This window comes from Chionomys nivalis, chromosome 1 (assembly GCF_950005125.1).
Source record: "Chionomys nivalis chromosome 1, mChiNiv1.1, whole genome shotgun sequence".
NCBI classification, from domain to species: domain Eukaryota; kingdom Metazoa; phylum Chordata; class Mammalia; order Rodentia; family Cricetidae; genus Chionomys; species Chionomys nivalis.
The window spans coordinates 85,426,236-85,451,131 of record NC_080086.1 but is presented as its reverse complement, the minus strand read 5'-3'; the positions used below and the strand labels follow the sequence as shown (position 1 = coordinate 85,451,131).

The 24,896-nt window shown below is 36.6% G+C and overlaps 1 protein-coding gene across 2 annotated transcripts in view; it reads left to right on the top strand.

Annotated features, from left to right (window-relative positions):
* Positions 1-24,896, top strand: part of Smarcad1 (SWI/SNF-related, matrix-associated actin-dependent regulator of chromatin, subfamily a, containing DEAD/H box 1) — a 68,376-nt gene that overhangs the window by 27,589 nt on the left and 15,891 nt on the right. For both annotated transcript variants that reach the window (XM_057773096.1, XM_057773104.1), the window contains exons 7-12: positions 3,690-3,791; positions 5,129-5,210; positions 6,839-7,227; positions 15,733-15,932; positions 21,730-21,820; positions 24,049-24,148. In XM_057773096.1, coding sequence (XP_057629079.1) covers positions 3,690-3,791; positions 5,129-5,210; positions 6,839-7,227; positions 15,733-15,932; positions 21,730-21,820; positions 24,049-24,148 — 964 coding nt within the window. The remainder of the gene's footprint in view (positions 1-3,689; positions 3,792-5,128; positions 5,211-6,838; positions 7,228-15,732; positions 15,933-21,729; positions 21,821-24,048; positions 24,149-24,896) is intronic.

Genomic DNA, 24,896 nt, shown 5'->3' with positions numbered 1-24,896 from the left:
GCCCTGTCTCGAAAAACCAAAATAAATAAATAAATATAGAATCTCAAAAGGAAGAAAAAAGACTGTGCTGAATGTGTAGCTATTATACCTGAAAGTTCACCCAAGTAAATCAGTCTTCTGTTTTTGCAGCTCATAAGTGATTCTACATCATAGTAGTTATGTTGTGCTGCTAGATGGTTCTAGTAATTAAGCCAGAGTTCTATAAACCATGTGTAAAGTTTTTTTATTTCCTTTATGTGGTCATAAACTACTTCCCATAGTGCTTTAAATACCGGTTGAAGAACTGTTATGTGTTAAAGCCTGGGCCTGGACAACCCTAAGAAACTAAACTCAGCCCTATCTTCAGTAGACCAACTGACTAAATAAAGACAGTAGAAACCTACAAACATGGCTTATAGAGCATTTGCATAATCATTAGACCCATGCAGTGGTAAACTCCTGCTGTAAGTAGCCCCACTAAAGCATGTTGCAGCTGGGTTGTAGAGTCCGTACAGTGCTTGCCTACCAGCACAAAACACTTGAGTTTGATCCCCAGTACTACATACTGGGTGTAGAGACTTAGTCCTGTAATGCGAGTATTCCAAAAGTAGAGGCAGGATGACCAGAAGTTCAAGGTCCTTAGCTACATGATTGGTTCAGTAATAGCTTGGACTGTGTGAGGCTCTGTCTAAAAATAAAAGGCATTTGAAGAGAAAAAGGTTTCAATAAAGTCAAGGCATAACAAATAGCATTGAGATCATAGCTCAGTGGTAGAATGTTTACCACCCTACCCATGGCCATGAGTTTAAGCCCCAGTACCACCAAAATGTGTGACTAGAGCACACACTTACCAGCAGCAGAAAGCAGACATTGCTCTTGTAAGTCATGAAGTATAGAGCCACTTTATAGTTTAAAAAAATATGTACTATATAGAAAGTGTCTCTAATCCCAGTACTTGGGAGTCTAAGACAAGTTTCAGCTAAAACTTCAATAGCAACTGTAGTTTGAATCATCTGATTTCTTTATATTGCTCTGAACAAATTCTCCAAAACCCATCCAGTTTTGCCGTGAGCCAAGGAGGTGTATTACTTTGGGCTGGAATGATAATTTGTTTTCTGCAATTCCCTCAGGAAAGTGATTGTGATTACTGCTTGAGTGAGAACGGCAATTCTTGGCACTTTAATATGGTATTTCCTACATAATGGTCCATACTTCATGACTGACAGCCTAATGTGTGCTTTCTGCCATTGGTAAGCATGTGTTCTAGCTATGTATTCTGGTGCTGGAACCATAAGATTAAATCATAACTTCTTAGACCCACTCAGACAGATTTGGGTTCAGCTTCATATGGCTCTGTGGACAAGTGTAACCACTGGCCCCTGGGGGTACTTTTCAGCTGACATTGACTACAGCTGATAAAAGAATGGGATCCTAAAGGGGATAGCAAATGATAGGCACGTCAGCCACTGAATGCTGGGTCCTTCATTTGTGATGTCGTATGTTTCATTCCAGAAAACCATTTTCCAGAGACCTGTTTGGGAGGTGCTTTCATTGCTATTGTTTGGTCTTGGAGATGTGATCCAAAGCCTTGTACATGTTAAGCTTATATTCACCCCAGCTCCATATTTTATTGAAGAGAAATTCACACAGCATAAAATTACCATTATGGCATGGGCAGTTTAATACATTTAGGACAGCACCAGTGTTGGGTATTGTGACCATGTGTATCTAGTTCCTATGTTTCATGATTCCATTATGGCAGGCTATACATGAAGGGGAGGGTCTCCTTGTTTCTTCATTTCCCCGGCCCATGGCAATCAGCAGTCTACCTTCTTTCTCTCTGGATTTGCATATTCTGAGATTTCTTTTATAAATGTAATAATACAGCCATTATATCCTCTGTGAAGGTTTATCCAAGATGTAGCACATATTTTTTATCTTTTGAAAGTTACACTGTAGTTAGTCTAGGCTCACTTTGAATTCATGGTAGTCCTTGTTGCTTAGCCCTCTTAGTGCTGGAATTAAATATTCTATTTAGTGGCGCTCTCTCTCTCTCTCTCTCTCTCTCTCTCTCTCTCTCTCTCTCTCACACACACACACACACACACACACACACACACACCATGGTTTATTTTTCCATTCTTTGTTGATAGGCATTTGAAATATTTTTTGAGACAAAACTGAAATAAACGGAATTGTGGCTGCTAGAGCCTTTATTTCCATAGTTTTTGGAAGGTGGAGACAGAATAATCAGGAGTTCAAGGTCATCCTGGTGGTATAGCAAATCCAAGGCTAACCTAAGCTACACAAGACCCTGCCTCAAGAGTGGTTCAGTGCTTTATAGCACATGCTGCTATGAACTGCTGTAATCTTCTAGAGAACCCAAGTTTGGTTCCCAGCAGTCATGTTGGGTGGCTCTCAACTGCCTATAATTCCAATTCCTAAGGATCTGACACCCTCCTCTGACTTCCACAAGCAATCACACACATACAGCAGACAACTGCACACAAATAAAAGTAATACAATTTGTTTGATTTTTGGTTTTCCAGGACAGGGTTTTGCTATGTAGCCTTGGCTGTCCAGGAACTAGCTCTGTAGACTAGGCTGGTCTTCAACTCAGATCTAACTGTATCTCCCTTCCAAGTGCTGGGATTAAAGGCATGTGCCACCATGCCTGGCCTAATGCAGATCTTTTTTTTAACAGATAAACCAGGATGCTCTGAGAAAATGGCCAGATTGGTACAGCACTAATGCTTTCTACAAAAGCATGAGAAACTGAATTTTGATTTCTAGCATCCACATAAAAACTATGCAGTGGAGAGCCTGTATAAACCCAGTAGCAAGGATTGAAACAGGCTAATCTTTGGAGCTTAGTGTCCAGCCAGTTCACTAAGAGCACCTGTGTGAACAAAGGTATAGGGTGCCTGAGGAGAACACTGCTGTCAACCTGTGGCCTCCACGTGCCCATGACCGTCGGCATTCACATGTACCTACATGAACACATACCCTCTGGTATGACGGTCTAGGAATGTGTTGTGGGAAAACACCTGCTTATTTGCCCTGTCACTTGTTTATGTCTCTCTGTAGTCTTCAGAGTGCTTGTCTTAGAGACTTTGGTGTCCTCATGGAATGCGATGTTTCAGTTCCTTAATGTCCCATCAACTTTGTTTTGTTTCTCAGATGGTATGACTATGTTCAGGGTCAGTAATGCTAAGTGAAGCTGTTGGTATGAGTTTAATTTCTGAGGATTTTGAAATATTTTCTCCAAATACTGTTGTTCCTCTGCCCAAAATCCTATTCTTCTGATGCTTCATAGTGGAGACTTGTAGTCTGCGACGCTTACTGTACTCCAGCCCACTGCATCATATTTGGTATGAAATGCTTGCAGCTTTCTTCTTTCTATCCATATAGATAGATATGCTTTTAGTTTGCTTTTATGTTGTTGGTTACTCAACCCTGGCCTTGTGCAGCTCAGGTATGAACAGCCCCATACATAGGCTTTATGCCCCAAATAGGACTTGATTTGCACCTATCTTTATAGAGTGTCAACTTGTCCCTCTGTGCCAGAGAGTAACAATCACAGCTAGTTATTTCTTTTTCGGCTATTAAAAGAGAACTGTAGCAGCTCAATTGCTAGATAATACAGATAAAGGAGAGTGGGGAAGACTTGATCTTGTCTGTTTTCCTCTCTCCCCCCTTTCACCCCTCAGGGAGAAGAATCAAATGAGTCTGCAGAAGCCAGCAGCAGCTGGGAGAAGCAGGAAAGTATTGTATTGAAATTGCAAAAGGAATTCCCAAATTTTGATAAACAGGTAAGAAGGGTAGAAGTGTTCAAAAATGTAGTGTGTGCTACGTTTGTCTTACAAAGTAGCGTTTGAGTTAAACCATGTGCAAACTCTGTATTATATAAATAATTTAAATTGTCTGCTGATTAATTTCCTGGGTTTACTAATTGTGGTGTCAGCATTATAAATGAAACCGTAATAAACATAACTGTAGTAAAATTGTGAGTCCTTAAGTGCAAAAGGCTGTCTTGTCTCCATCATGTTCGTTCTTCAACTCTTTCATAAAGTTTTAAATTGCAGTGCTGATTCAGTGTCTTCATGCTCTGTAAAGGTCATTCTCCTCCCTTGTTAATATGAAAATGGTCAGTGTCACTAATGTCTCATGTCAAGCATGTCACTGTTTTAAAGATGCCTCTGCACTATCTCATTACTGCATATTGAATGAAGCACATACTTGGTTTAACATTTGGAAAATGTTTACATTGTATGTATTCCGTTTTGTGCTCAGTCAATCCATCTCAACTGATGAACTGAATGCACAGTCTTATTACTCTTGTTCTTTACATGTATTACATCTGCATGTTTTCTAGCTGGGGATATAGCATAGGTGGTAGAGTACACTCACCATATTTACACAGAGACTAGGCTTCATGCCTAGAAACATGTATACTGCATGCCTATTATTCAAGCATCAAAGAGGTGTGGCAGGAGGATCTGAAGTTCAAGGACATCTATGGCTGCATAGCAGACTGGACTACATGAGACCTTTTCTTACATAAAAAAAAAATGAATTACATGTTTTTCACCAATGTGGCAGTGAATTAATTTATAATTTCAGTAGGCAGGAGGATCACTTGTTCAAGGCCATCTCTGGCTACATAATTCCTGTCTCAAACAACAGAAAACCCAGCAACAACAAAGGTTGAACCTCGTAGTTAATGAATGTTTAGCTGTACAATGAAATATCTGTTTTGGTTACTTTAGTAGATTTTGATTTTTAGTGTTTAAAATACTTTAAAGAGAGCTAGAAATTAAAAAAAAATGTCACATGCCCATCCCTTTTGAAGACTGTATTTGTGAAGTTAAATTACACAGAAAGGATTTGTAAAGTAACACTAAAACAATGATAGTACCAGGCGAGGTGGTGCACACCTTTAGTCCTGGGACTTAGGAGGCAAAAGCTGATGGATCTCCATGAGGTCAAAGACAGCCAATGCAACATAGTGAGACCTTGTCACAAAAGACAGTGGTAGTGATATGAATTCTTTACTTTTTTGGTGATTGCATTTTAAAAGAGCACAAATATTTTTCCATATTACTAATTTCACATTTTTAATGGAAAAAAATCAATAACTTAATTTCAGGAACTAAGAGAAGTGCTCAAGGAACATGAGTGGATGTACACAGAAGCCTTGGAGTCTCTCAAAGTGTTTGCAGAAGATCAAGGTAATCAGTAATGGGCAGTGTGCATACCTCCCTGAGCCCCATGTCTTCTGTAGAGGAGCAGAAGTGCTGACTTGCACGTGATGCTGGGAGTAATGATGTGAAATGTTCTACATAACAAATTCTCATATATTTTGACCTGTTCTTCACCATAATAAAAGTCAAAATAGTACATGACTTTTACACAATTTTTCTTGATTGTTAGGCAACCTCTAAGTTGTGTTATTTACATTTTGACATGTGTCAGGATGAATCTTGCAATTGATTTGCTTATTTATTAGCCTGTATTTGCATGAAGTTGGAAAGCACTGGCCTTAAGAACTCAAGACTATTATCACCCTGGAGGAGCAGATTCTCAATCCATATGGAGCTCTGAACTGCAGAAGGTGATGGAGGAGAGAGGTGCTCACACAAAGTTAGGTTGTACATATTTAGTAATGTTTCCACCCAAGAATCAAATAGACTCAGCATTACATAATTGTAAAGATGACTTCTAAAGTCTTTGATTTTCATTTTATTTAATTCATTTAATTAAGGTTTTTTTTTTTTGGTTTTTCGAGACAGGGTTTCTCCGTGGTTTTGGAGCCTGTCCTGGAACTAGCTCTTGTAGACCAGGCTGGTCTCGATCTCACAGAGATCCGCCTGCCTCTGCCTCCCAAGTGCTGGGATTAAAGGCGTGCGCCACCACCACCTGGCTTAATTTTTTATATAGACAAAAGCATGAACATATAATAACATAACTCTGGAAACTCTTTGAATAAATAGAAAATAAAAATTTTAAATAGAATATGCTCCCTTCTTATTATCTGTGGGTTTTTTTTTTAAGGACCTATCCTGATACTAGCAATCAACTGGCACTCAGGCACTCAATTCCCTTAATGTGAAGTGGCAAGATATTTGCATATGACCTACACATTTTTCCATATGCTTCCAATCATTTTAAGATTACTTACAATACTGTGCAAGTTGCTTTTATCTTATGTAGGGAATAATTACGCGTATTCAATGTAGGTCCAATTCTTTTTCTAATATATTCTTATATGGCTTTTTGGATCCGTAAATTTGGAACTCACAGATACAGAAGGTCAGGGCAAATTTACAGATTAATTAGTGCCTATTTTCTTATGAAAACCATGTAAGAGAAACTATGCCTTTATTCACAGGAAGCTTAGAATTCATTGAGATACAGAGTAGTGGCACATTGAAGTGATGTATTTAGATAATGCATAAATGATGGTAAACTAATTAGGAGGCATAGTGACAGTGCTCTGCTGCTTCCATCAGGGTATGATGAGGCCTGGGCTCTTGTATGCTTTGGGGGCAGTTTGGGCACATGCAGCTCTCATCTGTATCCTAGCACCTTGGATAGAAAGCAGATGGATGTCTAAAAGGAAGTTATCATTTACTTTTGAAATAAGTCTTTCTAGCTTATTGTTATCTTCACATTCTGTTTTATTGCTCCTAATGTATGTTAAGATTTGACAGTAGGTTGTGGTTGAATTCTTCAGTGTTCACAAGGAAAATGTAATGTTTATATGCTATACTTACCTTATTTGAAGTCTTATGTTTTATATTTTTTAATTTATGTATTTCTAAGTTAGTTATGACGTTTGTATTTTTTTTGTACACAGATACACAATGTGCTTCACAAAGTGAGGTTACAAATGGAAAAGAAGTTGCAAAGAATCAAAATTATTCTAAAAACACAACTAAAACTAAAATGAAACAGAAAATTTCTATGAAACCACAAAATGGTTTTAACAAGAAACGTAAGAAAAATGTATTTAATCCTAAGAAAACTGTAGAAGATTCCGAGTATGATTCAGGTTCTGATGCTGGGAGTTCATTGGACGAGGACTATAGCAGTGGTGAAGAAGTGATGGAGGATGGCTATAAAGGCAAAATTCTCCACTTCCTTCAAGATGCTTCAATTGCTGAACTGACTCTAATTCCTCAGTGTTCTCAGAAAAAGGCTCAGAAAATAATAGAACTCCGGCCCTTTAATAGTTGGGAAGCTCTGGTAAGGCATGTGTGTGTGTGTATGTGTGTGTGTGTGTTTGATTTACAGTACCGTTTATAGTCAGATTGTCTTCAGCCCAGGGAAGCATAGATGGGTGGCCTTATCCTGTGTAGAGTCAAACATTACTTTCATTGTAAGCCAATAGTATTTCAAATAGTGTCTGTCATATGACCTAATTTTGAATGAATTAAGGGGTGATTTTCCTGAAAAACCCAAGCTGATTGGCTGGGTGTGCTGTCACTCATCCTTTTGCATAGAAACTTGGTTCATTTCACTGCAGAAGAAGAAATTAGAGCTTACTTTCAGGAAGGAGTTGTTTGCTAGCCAGTTCTGATCTGTTACTGCTGAGACACCATACAGAACGGAGGAATGTGGCAGACATTTGACAACAAGACTGGAAGAGCAGTAGCAGCGGCCAGAGGCGTTCCATGGCCCACATGCCGGCCTAAGTGCTTTATGCTTCCCCACAAAGAAGCCGTTGTTTATTTTCTTTTTCTTCTAAATGTGACAGCTCAGTTTCTAACATGTTTCTCCTGGTTAAAGAACGTGGCCATTTGATGGAGTATAGCAGGCTGCAGCATTTTTAATTGGAAAAGTAGCAAAGTTGTGGAAGCATAGAATTCAAGTGTAGGAGAAAGAAGGGATGAGCTCTGGTGAGTACACTTTGCACGATCATGTTGTGGTGTTTGACTTCCTGTGAACGAGTGTTATCCAAGATACCTGTTTTGAGTTTTATGAATCAGTTCTCAAATCTTATTACTATTGATACTCTTCTGTTTTAGATTTTACTTCAACTTTTGTGAAAACGTGGGGCTTTATTCATGAGTTATGTATAGGCCCTCCAAGCAAAGCAATATGGATGGTTGTTTATGGCTGTGAGAGATGAGGCGACTCTTGCTGCTTTGTGGAGGTTTCAGAGTTTTTAATCCTTGTGCTGTGGAGTGGAGATGCATGTGTTTGTGACTAATTTTGTACCTATAACAAATCTAAACTTGAGTGACTTCGGTAAATGTCTTGAAGTATTGATTAGGGAGGCTTCTGCACAACAGTTTTTAAAAGCTTTTTTGTAAACTAAGGTATTTCAGCATATAGAAAAATTACTTCATTGTAACTTTAAATGCGCGCGCGCGCGCGCGCACACACACACACACACACACACAAAACCAGACAAAACCTTTCGTTTTGCCCCAAGCGTATGCTTTTCCAGAGAACATCTGTCAAAGCAGATCCCTTTCAAAACTTGTTTGACTTTGCCTGAGTGATTATTTGTTGAGGTATTTGCTGAAGGGCTTTCTCGTTCTTTTCTCCCTTTTTATTTTTCTTTTAATCTTTAATGGTCTCCTGTGTTGTTATGGGGTTAGATTGCTCAGGCTTGTTAGGATTCTAATTTATTTAATAAGGGATGTAGTTATCTGTACCAGTTTGTGTAGTCACTGTAAGCACTTGCCCAGATAGCGTATAATAAAAGCAGATTATACAGTTTTACCAAGGTATATGTGCCAGATGTTTAAAAAAATATTCAGGAACTTAACTTGGAGAAGACATATCTTCTTAATTAATTGGCAGAGTTTCTATCAGTCTTGACATGAATTTGGAGATTATGCACTAATTACTTAAGTCTCTTGACTTTTTTCCTTTCAAGAAATGGAACATAAGGACTATAGTGTTTGTCCTAGCCAACCCATCTTAATGCTGAACATTTTATAAGATAGTGTAAAGGTACCTGAAAAGTAGACAGTTTATTTCATTTCACTGACTACAGTGTTTTGCTATCCTGAACAAAGTGTATAAATAAGCTTTTGCAAATCAGTAATTAGACAAGTAAATCTTTAAGCCTAAAATTTATTTTTCTTCAAGCTTTTAGCTTCTACTTTTCAGGACCAGCATTTTGAATGTGACTATAAAGTAATTTATTACACTAGTGAAATTATCAGTGGAAAAATTAATATTATACACATTCCTATAAAAACTATCTAATTTACTCTATAAAAACCATCTAATTAGTGTGATATATCCAGCGTTACTAATAACAAAAATACTTATCCTCCCAAACTTTTATTTTGATACCTGTTGCACTAAGAAATTACTATGGCAGTTGAAGTTTTAATTGTGTTACACAAAGCTTATTGAACTTATAAGATATTACAGATTCAGAGCAGTCTTTTTAAATCCTTTAATCCCTAAAATGATTATTGAAGTTTTGTCTTAAAGTTTATAAGACTGTTTACCAGTGTTTGAATAAGCTGTAAATTCATAAATATTTTATAGAAAATACAGCTTTTGCACTTGGAAACTTTAAACCAAACTTTGAAAAGTTCTAGAGGATGGGTTTTCTTTAAAGCATTAGATATATAATGTACTATAAATCTGATTCACATACTTTATAACATATTTGCTTAATATTAGCCATTTAATAGTATATCATAATAATTCCAAGTCGTGCAGTTTTCTGTGTTGCTCTAATTTTCTTTCCAGAGGATTTCTTTCCCTCCCTAAGTTAAAAATGTTTTCAGTTCTCATCATCTTCATTTTATTTGAGGGGAAAAAAGGTTACTTAAAAGATGTAAATTGAGAGTAGTATTTCTATCTGTAGATTTATTCATTCCTTTCTTTTTCCTTGTATTGTGATTTAAATAATGTTAGATTTCCTTTATGGTTTTTCTCTTTTACCCAAAGTCTTTTGTTTGTTTGTTTTAGAATAGCAATACTTTACATACTAATATAAGGAAACAAGCATTAAGTGTAGCGGTCTTTGAAATGTAGTGAGCCAAAAATGACATTTGTTTAAGTCAGTATTGTTAAAGTGGTAAAAATGGAGTTTTTATTGGCAAAGTTCACTTTTGATGCCATCAGTTCACCAATTATTTGCTGAACTTTGGTCTTTCTAGCCTAGTATACAATAGATTAAGGGTACTATTATATCTGTATTGTAATTTTAACTGCACTATTATCTGCAAATTAGAATGTGCATTTATGGGGCTGCAGATATAACTCAATTGTCATAGGACCTGTGCAGCACAGGTTCAATCCATGGCACCAAATAAATCAGGCATGGTCGCATATATCTATAATCATAGCATTTGGGATCTAGAAACAGGGTAATCAGAAGTTCAAGATTCTTCTTGGCCATGGAACAAATTTTAGGCCATATTAGGCTATAGGAGACCCTGTCTGAAATAAAATAAAATATACTTTGTTCAAAAAGCATGTGTACTACTTAATATAGTATTTATGAATAGCTTACTTCATGAATGTTTACCTACCATCTTCAGATCTGTATCTCCTTTATGAATGCTGTGTTCCGTGTAGATGTGATTTAACATTGCCTGAGCAGGTTCAGCTCCTGTCCAAGGCTTTGTTCTGCCACTGTTGCTTTGTCTCAGTGAGTCAGAGACTGGTGCCTGGCTTTCCCTTGTTTGACTCTATAAAATGCCCATCTGCCTGCCACTTAAAACACTGAAATAGTTATTTCTTCTTTGTGATAGAGTGGCTTCATTGATTTTATGATTGCTCTACTGAGGCTTTGTTTTAATTTGTACAAGTTAGATAAACTTCTACTTAAATTACAAAAATTACTGCCAGATATATGGAATAATGAATAATAAATAATACTGCTCAAGCTGCTTCTTAAGTAGGAATTAAGTCATTTTAGCAATTTGCTTTTAAACAGTTTTTCTCTTACAAAAATTCAAAAGTATTTGTTTTGCAAGAGTGACACGCTGTGGCAGGAGAGAGGTACTTCAGTTCCACTAGGGAGGTCTTCCATTCTCTTCTGTTCTCAGTAGCAGACCTCAAGCTCAGGGCCTCATGCTTGTTCATGCAGGTCCCTGCTCAGTCAGACTCTGCTTTCAGAGAAGAAAGTTTTGGGATGCTGCTTGAGTTTTAATGAGAGGTGCTAATCAGTGGCATGTGGAGAATCTTTTTACATGGAAACGTCCATTAAGTAGGAATTGTGGGTTTTCTTTATTGCCCCTAAATAAATATTGATTTTGAAGATGAATTTATTGTGTAAAGTTGAAGCACTATAGGAATGAAAAATGTACTTTTAAAAAATAATTCTATCAAAGGTACCCACTACTTGAAAGTTTCAGTGTCAAACTTTTATTGATACATTTCATGCCATATAAACAAGATTCTATTTTCTTGGCTTATCTGTGACCTAGGTTTACTAAAAATTCTGTTTATAGGGTGACTTTGTACTGCTTAAATTTGGATTTAAAATCTCCAATAGTTGTTTTAACTGTTGGCTTTTGCTCTTTTGTTCAACTTTTCTGCATTATAAGTACCATGTTCTTTTGTTTTTTATATTTCCATACTTGGGACTAGAATTGAGAATTTCACACTAAGAATTTCAGCAGTCACCCTTCTAGTACATAGAATATTTGAATTAAACTCTCTCTCTCTCTCTTTTTTTTTTTTTTGCTTAATTCTTTTATGTGTATGGATGTTTTGCCTGCATTTATGTTTGTGCACCTTATGTGTACTTGGTGCCCATGGAAGCCAGAAGAGAAAGTGTTGGGTTCCCTGGAGGTGGAGTTCCAATTGTGACTGTTAACTGTCCCCTGCAGGTTCTGGGAATTAAACCTAGGTCCTTTGGAAGAATAGCGAGGGAATGCTCGTAACTGCTGAGCCATCTCATGAGTCCCTTTTATTTTAATTTTTATTGTTTTAGACAAGGCTGTATGACCTCACTTGACATCAAGTTCTTGATCTTTTTGCTTTGGCCTCCTGATTGCAGGGACTGAAAATATGTATAGGGTCATATGTAGCCAGTGCTGACCTTGGCATATAGTCATAGTTGAAACTGGCTTCAAAGTCTTGATCTTTCTGTTTCCATCTCCCAAGGGCAGGATTTACAAGCATGTGCCACAAGACCTCGCATTAAGTGATTTTTGGAAACACAAGAAACTTAGCAGGCTTAAAGCTTCTTGTGGTCCAGTTTTCACAGTGTTTTAAAATAAGAAATAAGAAATCTTAATCTTTTTGACTTAAAACTTTTTAATTGCTTTACAGTGTTCATCAGAATGGTCCTTTGTCCTACTCTCTTGTTGAAAACCATCTATGCTCTTCTACGCTCTGACATATTGATCTTGTAGTTAAAACAGTTCTTTTTTTACATCTGGGCTTACTGCACTGAAAGGGCTTTCTAGTTTTTAGTATCCTGCTTGTGATGCAGGCCTGCAAAATTCATCCTTTCTTCTTAGCACTTAGATTGTCTTTCCTAATAGCAGTAAACCCTGTGAGGAAGGAACTGTTTCTTTATAGCAGATACTTTTAGAGTTAGTCATGTTTACTAAAGAACAAAACAAACAAAACCTGCTAAAATTTATGTAGTGGTAGTTGGCTACAAAAAGGAATATCAAATCACATTAATGAAAAGAATATTACTTCTTTGAGCTTAAAAATTTTTTTACCTTTTTTTCTTTTTTCTTTTTTTTTCTTTTTTTTTTTTTTTTTGGTTTTTCGAGACAGGGTTTCTCTGTGGTTTTGGAGCCTGTCCTGGAACTAGCTCTTGTAGACCAGGCTGGTCTCGAACTCACAGAGATCCTCCTGCCTCTGCCTCCCGAGTGCTGGGATTAAAGGTGTGCACCACCACCGCCCGGCTTACCTTTTTTTCTATGTGCATGCATTTATGTCTTTTTGTATGTACATGTGTATGGGTGCCTGCAGAGGTGAGAAGATGATGTTGGGTACTCTGGAGCTGGAGTTATAGGTGGGTTGAGTTAACCTGATGTGGGTGCTGAAAACCAAAGCAGCAGTACTCTTAACTCTGAGCCATCTCTCCAGCCCTGGCTCCAGGTCTTAAAGTTATTTGAGCGAAGATTGTTTCCATTGAAAAAAAGCACAGACTTTGGGCTTTTATGCAGCTTTATGATATTATAAATTTTATGGATCCGGAATTGTTGGATTTAATAAGTTGTTGAGTAGAATGCACTATGTATTTTCTTGCACACAGTGTCTGTTCTATCTTGATCTCTTTCATATGCAAACTTCCAACAACCTGCACAGTAGACACGATGAAGTTTTTTTGCTCTATTTTTTCATGATTTACTCTTACTATTGTTATTATGGTGTCTTTTTACATCCCGGCTGCAGTTTCCCCTCCCTCCTGTCCTCCCAGCCCTTCTCTCTTTGTTTTCAGAAAAGGTCAGGTCCCCAAGGATAGAACTAAATTTGGCATATCAAGTTGCAGTAAGACCAGGCACCTCTCCTTGTATTAAGGCTGGGCAAGGCAATCCAGTATAAGAAATAGGTTCCCAAAAGGCAGCCAAAGCATTATGGACAGCCTCTGCTCCCAGTGTAAGGAGCCCACAAGAAGACCAAGCCACACAACTATAACATGTAGGTAGGCCTAGGTCAGCCCCATGCAACTTTTTTTCTCTCTAACTTTTTATTCTTTTGAAAAATTGGTGTTTTAATGAAAAATTCCAGTAGAAACTCTTTACCTAATGATTGTGGACAATTTCCCCCTGAATGAACCAAGAGGGCAAGGGCTCACTGAGAGTATTTGCTTGACTATTGTTCCCGTAGAAATGTAATGTGCAAACATCAGTATTTTGAATCATGGGACAGACATCTGAATGTTCAAGAACACTTGTGGCTCTTGTAAAAGATCTAGTTTTGATTCCCAGCATTAATATGGAATGTCACAGGTGTCTGTAACTCCAGTCCTAGGTTATATGATGCCATCTTCTGCTCTCTGTGGGCACTGTGCAAATGCAGTGCACATACATGAAGGACAAACACTCATAAACATAAAATAAAATCAAATAAATATTTTAAAAATAAAGGACAAATGTATCAGTGTTTCACAGTTCCATTTTGTGACACATGCCTTTAATCCCTCCACTGGGCAGCAAGCGATAGGCTGATGTTTGTTAAAGGATACAAGGTCTATATAGTGAGTTCTAGGCCATCCAGTTATACATTGTGAGACTTGTCAACAACAAAATTCCTGTAGAATAGATTAGAGAATTTGTATCCTACCAACTTACTCTAGTATAGAAATGAAAATGTATTTTGTTACAAATTGTATATTTTGCAAAAATAGGAGCATGTTTCAGAAATGTTAAATTTCTATTTGTGTGGGTTTCTTATTGAATTTTGAAACACTGTAACCACAAAGATGACTTATGGTAACTTTGAAGTATATGGTAAATATTGCATGGTGATATTAAACAAAATGATCTGTTTTTAATCCAGCAGATGGCTGTGTGTTAGCTTTCTCTCTTCAGTTCTGGGCTGTGAGCTTTTTTACTTTTCTTCTCAGCAGGCTTTCAAGTGGTTTCTGAACTTTTTCATCCTTTGCACAAGATAATTCAGCTTTGTTCTTCAGGGTGTGGGCTGTCAGCTATCTGTATGAAAAATTCAGTTCATGCTTTCCTTGGGAAGACATTCTTTAAAATTTCACACAAAATCATTTACATAGGTGCTATATTATAGTTGGTCTTAATGAATTTTTGGTAATTATTAAATTGGTCATAAGTAGCTTGTGTGTGTGCTGCTATGATCAAGCCCAGGGTCTTTCACATGCTGGCAAATGCTGTACCACTGAGGCATATACTTAGATCCATAAAGTTATCTTTTGATTTCTGATACTTTTCTAATTAATACTCTCAGTTTAAAAGTAAGATAATAGGCGAGTGTGATAGGGAGGAAGATGGAAGGAAAGGGAGGAGGGGAGGGAGTGGGAACTGGGATTGGTATGTAAAATGAAAAAAGTTTGTTTTCTTTTTAAAAAAATAAAATTAAAAAAAAAAGTAAGATAATAACCGGTGTCGTGATGTATGCCTTTAATGCCATCACTAAGGAGGCAGAGTCAGGCAGATCTGGATGAGTTCCAAGCCTAGGCCATATAATGAGAGCCTGCCTCAAAAACAAGCAAGCAAACCGTTTGGTATGTTGAATGATAAATAACTGTTTTTGATACTTGTAGGGTTGTAGTTTGATAGATATATCTTAATATTCAATATTCTTAATATTCAGTAGTCACAGAAAATATTAAAAATGGAAGAGAGTGTAGACCCACAGTACATTTTGCTATTATCTTTACTAATGGTGTGAAGCTGTGCTTTGGTGGAAAAAAATTAGTGGATAGAAAATATAAAAACAGTATTTCTAATATAAGGAAACAGTTGCTACCACTATCAAATTGAAAATTGGAGATTATGTATTTTGTGTGGAAAGATATATAGTGTGTTGGAAGTGGCAGGATATCAGAGTGAACCACATAGGAATTGAGATGTGGATAGGAAAAGCCAGTTCACTCAGTACTTCAGTAATAAGACTTTACAGACTTTTCTCCCTGTAAAGAAAGAAGCTGGCTCTCTAGCATGGTTGTGCACTCCTGCACAGTGTTTGGGAGGCACAAGTGAACAGTTACAGTTTTGAAGCTAGTCTAAGTCATGGGTGAAACCTTAAATAAACTAATTAGGTAAGTAGAAAAGAAATAGCATTCTGTTACTAGATTTGAACTGATAAACTATTTTTCTTTTTATGTTGTAGTTTACAAAGATGTCCAAAATCAATGGCCTATCTGAAGATTTGATATGGAATTGTAAAACACTAATTCAAGAAAGGGATGTAGTTATAAGACTTATGAACAAATGTGAAGACATTTCAAATAAATTGACCAAACAAGTAACCATGCTCACCGGAAATGGAGGCGGATGGAACATAGAGCAGCCCTCCATTCTAAACCAAAGGTATCATTAATTAAACACATTTCTTTTGATCTTGTATAAAGTATCTGAACATTTATTTGCGTTGTGGCTAGAGAAATTGTTATTCAGCAACTAGGGTTAGAAGAAAGCTCCCTGAGTGGCATACAAGTCTATTTTCATTGATTGTCCCTTCCCCAGCAGAATATTTTATTCTGTTGTGTCATGTAGTCTTATATAACCTTTGTCTTCCTTATCTGGTAATAGATAGTTTTATGTATATTCTTGGAAGCTATAAGGATGGTTTTAGCCATGCTTGTGTAAACCAAGTATTTTGCTCTTTGTGTTTCTTAACTAGTTTGAAAAGCCCAGATATTTCAGTCTCCTTGGGGATAGAAACACCTTACAGAGGACATGGCAGATAGTAACTCTACACAGTCTTCCAGATGCTACTCAATAAAATACCGTGCCAGAGCCCTGACAAAAGCTAAACCCACAGAACCATCCAACAATCAGTAAATACTCAAGTGGCATTTTGTAATTGTGAACTGCTTATGTGGTATTGGAGGATTGTGGTAGGAAAAAGTACATTTTTAATTTCTTCTAATAGTTTACTTAATTTTAAGTAGTTTGGAAATGTAGAGTTGTTCAGAATACTTCCTTTTCGGGAAATATATGCAGTTGCTTATTTGAATGCTTTCTTGGGATTCATTTATTTATTTATTTATTTATTTATTTTGGTTATTGAGACAGCCTTAGCTGGCTTAGTGCTCACTCTGAAGCCTAAGCTGGTCTCAAATTCATGGCAATCCTCCTGACTCACCTACTTAGTGCTAAGTTTATAGTTGTATTCCACCATACAACTACCCTTGGCTTGTGATACTTTTTGTGGTGACAGAACCATGAAAATAGCCCAGCTTCCTCAAACCAGGAAGTAGTTGAAATAGATTATGGTAAGTCAATACTATGCAGTGTTACACAACCTTAAAAGCAAGTTAAAAAAAAAACAAAGCCAAGCATGATGCCTCCCTTATCCCTGGAATCCCAGCAGGGAGGCCAAGAAGGGAGGATCAACATGAGTTTTAGGGCAGCGTTGGCCAAATTGTGAGTTCTAGGCTAGTTTGGACCATGGGGGGGGGGGACCTAACAATCAGAGACAGAGGAGAGAGGGAGGGGGAGAGACACAGAGAGAGAGAGAGAGAGAGAGTGAGAGACAGAGAGAGAGAGGGATTGTTTGTACTTTTATGGTTATGGAAAATATTTCTTGTTTTTATTTTAGCACTAGGGTTTTGGCAAAATGTTTACCTTAGTTGTTGATTTTAGTTACATCTGATACTTTTCTAATTTAATGATCAAAGCATGTTTGCTGATGATCATTTGTTAATAGTTCAAAATCATAGTATGAAGCAAGCAGTAAAAGATGTGGTTATTGGCCTTTAATAGTAAGCTCGAATCTTTTCTGTACCCTTCTAGGGTGCTTTGTGGTGGTGTAGGGAAACGAGATGCAGCTCCCACAAAAGAAGCCCTTTGTGTGTTGCGTAGACAGAACTATGTCAGCAAAGTCATCTCCTAAGTATAGTTGGAGCTGCTGCTGCTGCTTGTTCTTCATCGTGGACGTGGGGAGTTCTTCACTCTGCCAGACTTTCCCAGTTGAGTCCACTTTATCATAACTTGGAATTTCAAATTGAGTACTTGACCGCATCACTCACAAACATTCAACCCGCTTTCACAATTCCTCTTCTAAATAGTGTGGTCAGGTATTACTCTCCTTCCCTTAGGCTAAGGGATTAAAGACATATATAAATATAAATAGTAATGGGTTTCATTATGATATTTTTATTTTTAATGAAATGCTTGATAGATGAGAAATTAATTTTTGAGTTCTCCTTAGATCAAAGTCTTAGGTGAACCCTCCCTCCCCCCATTTTTGCTCAGACTTTCCAACCTTTGTGGCTGTCAGTGTAGAAACATTTGGAGTTAATCCTTGCAGTTAATCGTGTCTAGACAACAATTACCACACTTGCATCTTTATTTAGGTTTGATAGTTAGTGCTAGGGATAGAACCCAGTCGTTCACCATTGAGTACAGTCCTGTGTTACATCCCTAGCCCTAGGATCTTTCTCTTAACAGAGCCTGGGCTTTGTGTCATAGTATACACAGAAGCAATCCTAAAGCTAAGTGTTTAGTTTCCAGTGCAAATTGTTATGAACGGTAATAGGAGAAAAATTGCCTTTGGAGATACAGACATTTCAGAACTTCGTGTTATAAATGACATCGAGTATAGAGATGGCTCATCTGTTAAGAGTGCTTACTGCTGCTCCTCAGGACTTGAGTTCAGTTCCCAGCACCCACATCCGAGAGCTTACAAATGCCTGGAAATCCATTTTGTTCCTGTGGTTTGGTGCCTTTCTCTGGCCTCTGTGGGCATTCACATACCCCTCTCTTCCCATGCACATAAATAGTAACAACAAATCATTTAAAAAATAAAATCTTTGTAGAGAAAAATAAAAATTGTCATGTGTATTTTAAAACTATTACATATTCAAACTCATTATTTTACAGTGTCAAACTTGTTTAAAGGTAAAATATAATGACGCAAGGTGCAGTGGCATCACATTTCACCTTAATTGGCTTACATTTTAGAGTAAGCACGTTGGATATTGTTCCATGGCTTTTTCTTACTGTAGCTGTAGCCATCTCAAAGGCTTCAGTAGTTGATATGGAATTGACCGGTTTTAAATTCTCACTGAAAAGATTTCTAACTTGTTCAGCATATAGTATATTGTCTGTCTTTTCCAAGCTAAATCTATAAGAAGTCTTTAGCTTGTTTGACAGGGGAAGCCTTCTGTCCTGTTTTTAAGCAGGAGTTGGGACCTTTGACAATAATATTAAAAAGAAAAATGTCATGGTATGGTGTCGATGCATATAGTTTAGGTTGAATAGTTTTTTTCATTGACTAATATAGTAATATTTTTAGGAGCCATGACATGCTTAAATGATCATGAACTTTTGGTTGGATGGCAGATCTTGTCTTTGTGTGGAACACTGTTTAAACAAGCTTCTTCAGCTCCACATTTTTGAATTTCTCACTAATTATATGCCGTTCTGGCATCTCAGCTTCTGTCCTTTCCCTCCTTTGGAAATCATGTTGAAACTAGCTTTTCTCACAGCAGATGTAGACCTTACTTCATTTCACAATGAAGAATCATAATGATCGGGAGTGTTCCCTCCTCCCCCCCATAGCAGAAAAGCTACTTCCAAATAATCCATTTCTTCAGGAGATCTTAAAGTAGCATTTTCCTCCATGGCAGGCAAGAGAACCTCCAACCTAGAGATGTTTATCAGATTGTATATTTAGAGTTCTGAATACGTTTCTACATTTTTATTAGTAAATGCGTTGGTATTGACATAGTCATTCAGATTCTTAGGAATGTGTCAAAATAAGTGGGAGGGAGTTTGAATATATAGCATCTAAATAATAGGACATGCTAGAGAAAGAATGTACCTATTTCAATATTTTGTCATATTAAATAGAGTTTCTTCTTTCTTTTTAAAAAGTGGTATGGGGGATTTGACCCAGGGCTTCATCCATGCTAGGTAAGCACTCTTAACAATTGAGCTATATCCACATCTAGTAAATATAGTTTAAATTTTTTTTCTTAAACATACCAAGGTCTTCGTTGATCTTTTTATGTGGGTCCATTTGTGTTCTGGAGAAAGGATCTGTACCAGACAGCAATTTTGTCATACTAAGTAACACAGCTAAGTAGCACATGCATAAATATATATCCACACACACCTATATGCACACTTATATATGAGTATGTATTTGTGAAACAAATACTTCAATTTAATAAAACTATTTAGTCAAATAGATAATCCAGGTACCTTAGCTAGGCTTCCTTGTGATTGAAAATAAATCAATATTCCTTGAATGTGTATTTCCAAATAGTTGGTGCTATTCATTTACTACATTTAAACATTTGTGTGAAGGCAATTTTGACAGATCTTTTAAACCTATATTAGTGATGAAAACTTTCGTAATTTTGGTTGAAGAATATTCCTTGTTTTTTATGTGATAGATTGTGTGTTGGAGGGTTATGGCAGCCCTCAAATGCATTTATAAATGTTATTATCTCCTCATTTACCAAAATCTTGTTTTCATAAAATGCCAACTTTATATAATGACAAAAGAAAGCATTGGTAAGGACTCAGTAATATTTAATAGAGAATTAGTTATTGACTTGACCATGACTTGTGGTTAAAGGGTAGGCTTTGAGATAGAGAAGTGGCTCAGAACTTAGAAGCACATGCTGCTTTTGCAGAATATCTGACTTCAGTTTCCAGCTTTTGAGCAACTCACAAACCACTTATAACTTGAGTTCTGGTCCCTAGGCATCAGGAGTGCATGTAGTGCAAAGTTGGCCAAACACTTGTACACATAATTTTTTTTTTTTTTTAAAGATAGGTTTTAGAGTATGTCTCATTGAATCAAGTCTTTTCCCATTTCTCAAGGCAATGGTGTTGCATGAATAGGCTCATTGCTTTTGTAGGAGCACAGAAATAACATTGGAAACAGCATTCTTTTTTTTTTTTTTTTTTTTGGAAAGAAGGGCAAATCACTGTGATGACCTTAGAAATGTTGATATTTTTCTTCTCTGTATTGTTGTTACTTTTTAGTGAGAAATGTTTTTATGTATGGCAATCACCAAGGCTGAAACACAGATTCATGTTTAAGGTGGAGGACTTTCAACCCCACCTCACTGGAATGAAGATGCTTTGGTTTCAGAGTTGAACCCCATAGTCACTTACATTCATCAGCTTATGTCCAGACCTCTTTTCTGTATGTATGTAACTGAATGTATGTAGGAGAAACTAAGGGGGCAGAGTAAAAGCTGGGGAATATTATAGGCTTCCACATTTATGTGTGGTGAGTGCTGTCCTCCTAAATGTGAGAATAGGCTTTAGATTGAGTGTGACTTCCCAAATTAAAATCTGAGACTTTACATTTTGTAGTTGTACAACCCAGATTACTGAATCTCATTTTTTCACCTGTAAAGCCATGACAATAGCTACTTTATAGTATTCTTTAAAAGTTAATAAAGTAATATCTGAAAAATGACATGTGTTCTTATTAGGTTTTCAGTAAAATGGTTGTTAATAATTTTAGTTTTAAACATTTAGGAAAATATTTTCATCCATTATAACTCTCTTAAGTTGTTCTTAGAGATTGATTTGTTTATGCATTTCCAAGTTAAAAAGTTAAAAACACTTGCATATTACTTTGGTATTGATCAATACCTAACAAATTTATATATGTAAATATATGCATATATGTGCATATATGTAATTCTAGAGCTACACAAAGCCATTATTAAGCAACCTGGCAAAAGAACAAAATTTTTTGTGGGTTTAGTTTTATAACTTTTAAGTTCTTTAGTCAATATAATCTAATCTACTTTCATAGAATATATATGAATTTAATAATATTTATCATAATTAATATTGAATCATTTATGGAATTCAGAAACTTGGTCATCTGATGCGACCAAATATAAAAATGTTTTATGTAATTTGTGCTGCCAAAGGAAATGTAAGAACTTTCAGTATATTTTCATTTTTATGAGATTTTAAAATTATTATGGATTATGTTTTAGATTTTCTTTCTTAAAACGTAAGCGTCAGGCTAAAAGGTAAGGCTCATCTAGATAGTTCTAGGTATTTTTGTGTGTGTGTTCATTATAACCCAAATGTCAGAAAGTTATATATTACAGAAAATTTCTGTATTAGTGTGGAAAATTAATAAAAGTATAAATCTGTGATATTTATTGTTTCTTATCAGCTTATCACTCAAGCCCTATCAGAAGGTTGGTTTGAATTGGCTGGCACTGGTGCATAAACATGGACTTAATGGCATTTTGGCAGATGAAATGGTAAGTGTATACCGTTAATAGAATTTGTGATTCAGCATGTCATTTAAAGGTATGTTGTTATTTAAAGCATGGTATTTTCTCTTGCTGTTGTGGTTTTTGTTGTTCTTTGGTTATGTATTAGATTTGTTTAAAAATGAACAAATGTAATGCTGTTTCTGCATATTCACACTGTCACTTTATACTTACTAAACATGCTATTTATTCAATATAAAAGTAAGTAATGTTTGAGGCATTTCAAAATTCTCACAAACATCAGTTGTAAAGGGCATGACAGTTGTATAAATGAACTTTGGAATCAGACCTGAACTTTGGATGTCAGCTTTATGGGCTATCAAATTCTTACCAGATGACATAATCTCTCAAAACTAATATTAATAAAAATATATTTTTTATACTCAGATTATATTTGGTATTAGAAAGAATATATGGTGTGACCAGGTGGTGGTGGCACAAACTTTTAATCTCAGCACTTACTTGCGAGGCAGATCTCTGTGAGTTCAGCCTGGTTTACAGAGTAAGTTTCAGAGCAGGCTCCAATGCTATATAGAGAAACCCAGTCTCAAAAAACAACCAAACAAAAACAAACAGGCAAACAAAAAGAATATGTGATGTGAAGTTTATCTATAAAGTGCAAATTTGTAAGTTGTCTTAAATTTAAGTTTGCCAGGACAAAAATACAATGATTATACCCTACAAGTTTGTTTCCTGTGGTTCTAGAGGCTAGAAGACCAAGATGGGCATGCTAGCAAGCTTGACTTCTTTTAAGGCCTCTCTTCTTAATTTTGCAAGCGGTGACGTTGTTTCTGTGTCCTCAGATGTCATTGCCTCTTTGTGCCAATCATTGGTCTCTCTCTTCTTGAAAGGACATCAGTTTGAGTAAATTAGAACATCACCTTCAAGACTGCATTGACTTTAAGTTTCTTCCTTGTGGCCAGTCCTTTAACTACTGTATCTTTAAGTGTTAGGACTTTAGCATATGTATTTTGAGGGAAGGACACATTCAGTTCCTAATGGTTGGTGCTACTTAGCTCTCTTAAAGTGCTAGTTCTTTGACCCTTTGTGTTGTGCCTTGTTTTTGTTTTGAAGTAGGGTTTCATATTACTTTGACTAAGACCAGCTTTGACAAAACTCATACGTTCCAGGGTAAGGGTTAGAATTATGAAGCAGAAGGAAAAGAGATATAAGAGAAATAAGAGACGGAAACATAGAACAGCATCGGCAGGGGCATTCAGTGAATACTGAATTCACCTCATTTATTTTCCATATACTTATATACTTCGCTCCAGAAGGGGAGAGGGAATGCAACAGACTTCATTAACATGATATAAGGAATCAACATGATATGAGGAATTAACATGATGTAAACTAACCACAACATAGGCCAGAATCTCTTGATTGTAGCCACACCTGTTGTCAACAACTTTGAGAGAGCAAAAATAAGCTGAAACTCTCTGACCTCCAGTCAAGGTGGAAATGGCTCACAACTGTAGGTCCCCACACTATTTTCCAAGCCATCCTGGGACTTTCTGTACTGTAACCCAAGCTTTTGTAGTTAAACTGGCATAGATCATCCTGCCTCAGCCATTCAGTTGTCTGGGATTACAAATGTTGTGATCCCCCAAGCCTTGCTCTGTACCTCATTTCTGACATCTATCACCAGAGGCTGACCTCAGGCTACAACTGTACAGTTTATTCCATCTGGCTCATTCAGTACAACATGATGCTACTGGGGCTCATCTACTATCATTGTATTGGGGTTTGTTTTTTTTTTTAAATTGCCATGTGATCTTCTTATCTGTCTGTAAGAGTGAAATTGCAGATTAATAGAGTTAGGTATATGTTTTGCTCTAGTTATGAAATATAGTTCTCAGTTCATCTAGGCTACAGTAGGTCCTGGGCCTATAATAACAAGAATTAGTCTCTTTCTAATACAATGCAAAAGTCTTTCCTATTAAATGTGCGTCATATATAAACCAACTGTTAAGATTCATCACCCATGCCACTCATTAAAATAAGTCATAGGGTCATTTGTAGATTCTCCTCAACTCATTTGAAGGCTAAAAATGTTGTAGACATTCTCAAAAGTGGAGTATGGAAAATGTAAAAATCAATTCTGTCAGAAATGCTTCTTTTTCTTTTCTGCTTCCACCTGTCTGTCTGTCTGTCTGTCTGTTTGTTTGCATTCATTTTAAATTTTTATATATTGTCTTTTAAACTTTTATTTTTAGGGTCTAGGAAAAACCATCCAAGCCATTGCATTCCTGGCATACCTCTTTCAGGAGGGTAATAAAGGGCCTCATTTGATTGTTGTTCCAGCATCAACCATAGGTTTGTAATACTGGGGACAACTCTTTCTGTGTTTGTGATGTTTTATATTGGTTCCTTATGTGGTGATGAATATTAATTTTTTGGCCTATTGTCTCTTTTGTGTAAGTGTATGTGTGCCAGGGGGAAGTTCATTGACAATATTTTCAAAGACATTGACAATGGTCATTTCTTTTGGCTTCATAATACTTAGAAATTACTTTTTAGAGTCAGAGGAGCTGGGTGTGGTGGCACACACCTGTGATATTAAGTACTTGTAGGAGGAAGTTAGGAGGATTGGAGTTCAAAAAGTCATCTTCATATGTGTAGTGAGTTTGAGGTCAGCCTGGGCTATACAAGGTCTCTGTGGGGGAAAAAAATATAGCTGAATGCAAAAGATAAAAGAATATGATGGGGTATTGAGAAAAGGTTTTACTATGTTGTCTATCCATGCTTCCATGAACTTTTAGACTTGGGTGATTCTCCTGCCTCAGCTCCTGAGTAGCTAGCTGGCATTACTACCCTGCCTATCTTAAAAAAACAACAAAAACAAAACAAAACAAAAAAACTTTGAATCTAAAAGAAGTATGTAATTTATTCCCTGCTTAAATCATTAGTCCATCCTGTCTGAATTAATTGAATGGACAAGTTGGGGTGAGAGTTTTGTGCATAAAAAATAAAAACTGTCTCTCTTTGGGTTAGAATTATCACTTAAATAAAGTTGTCTTCGACCCCTTTCCCCCGACCTTGATGCCATTTTAGATCCTCTCAT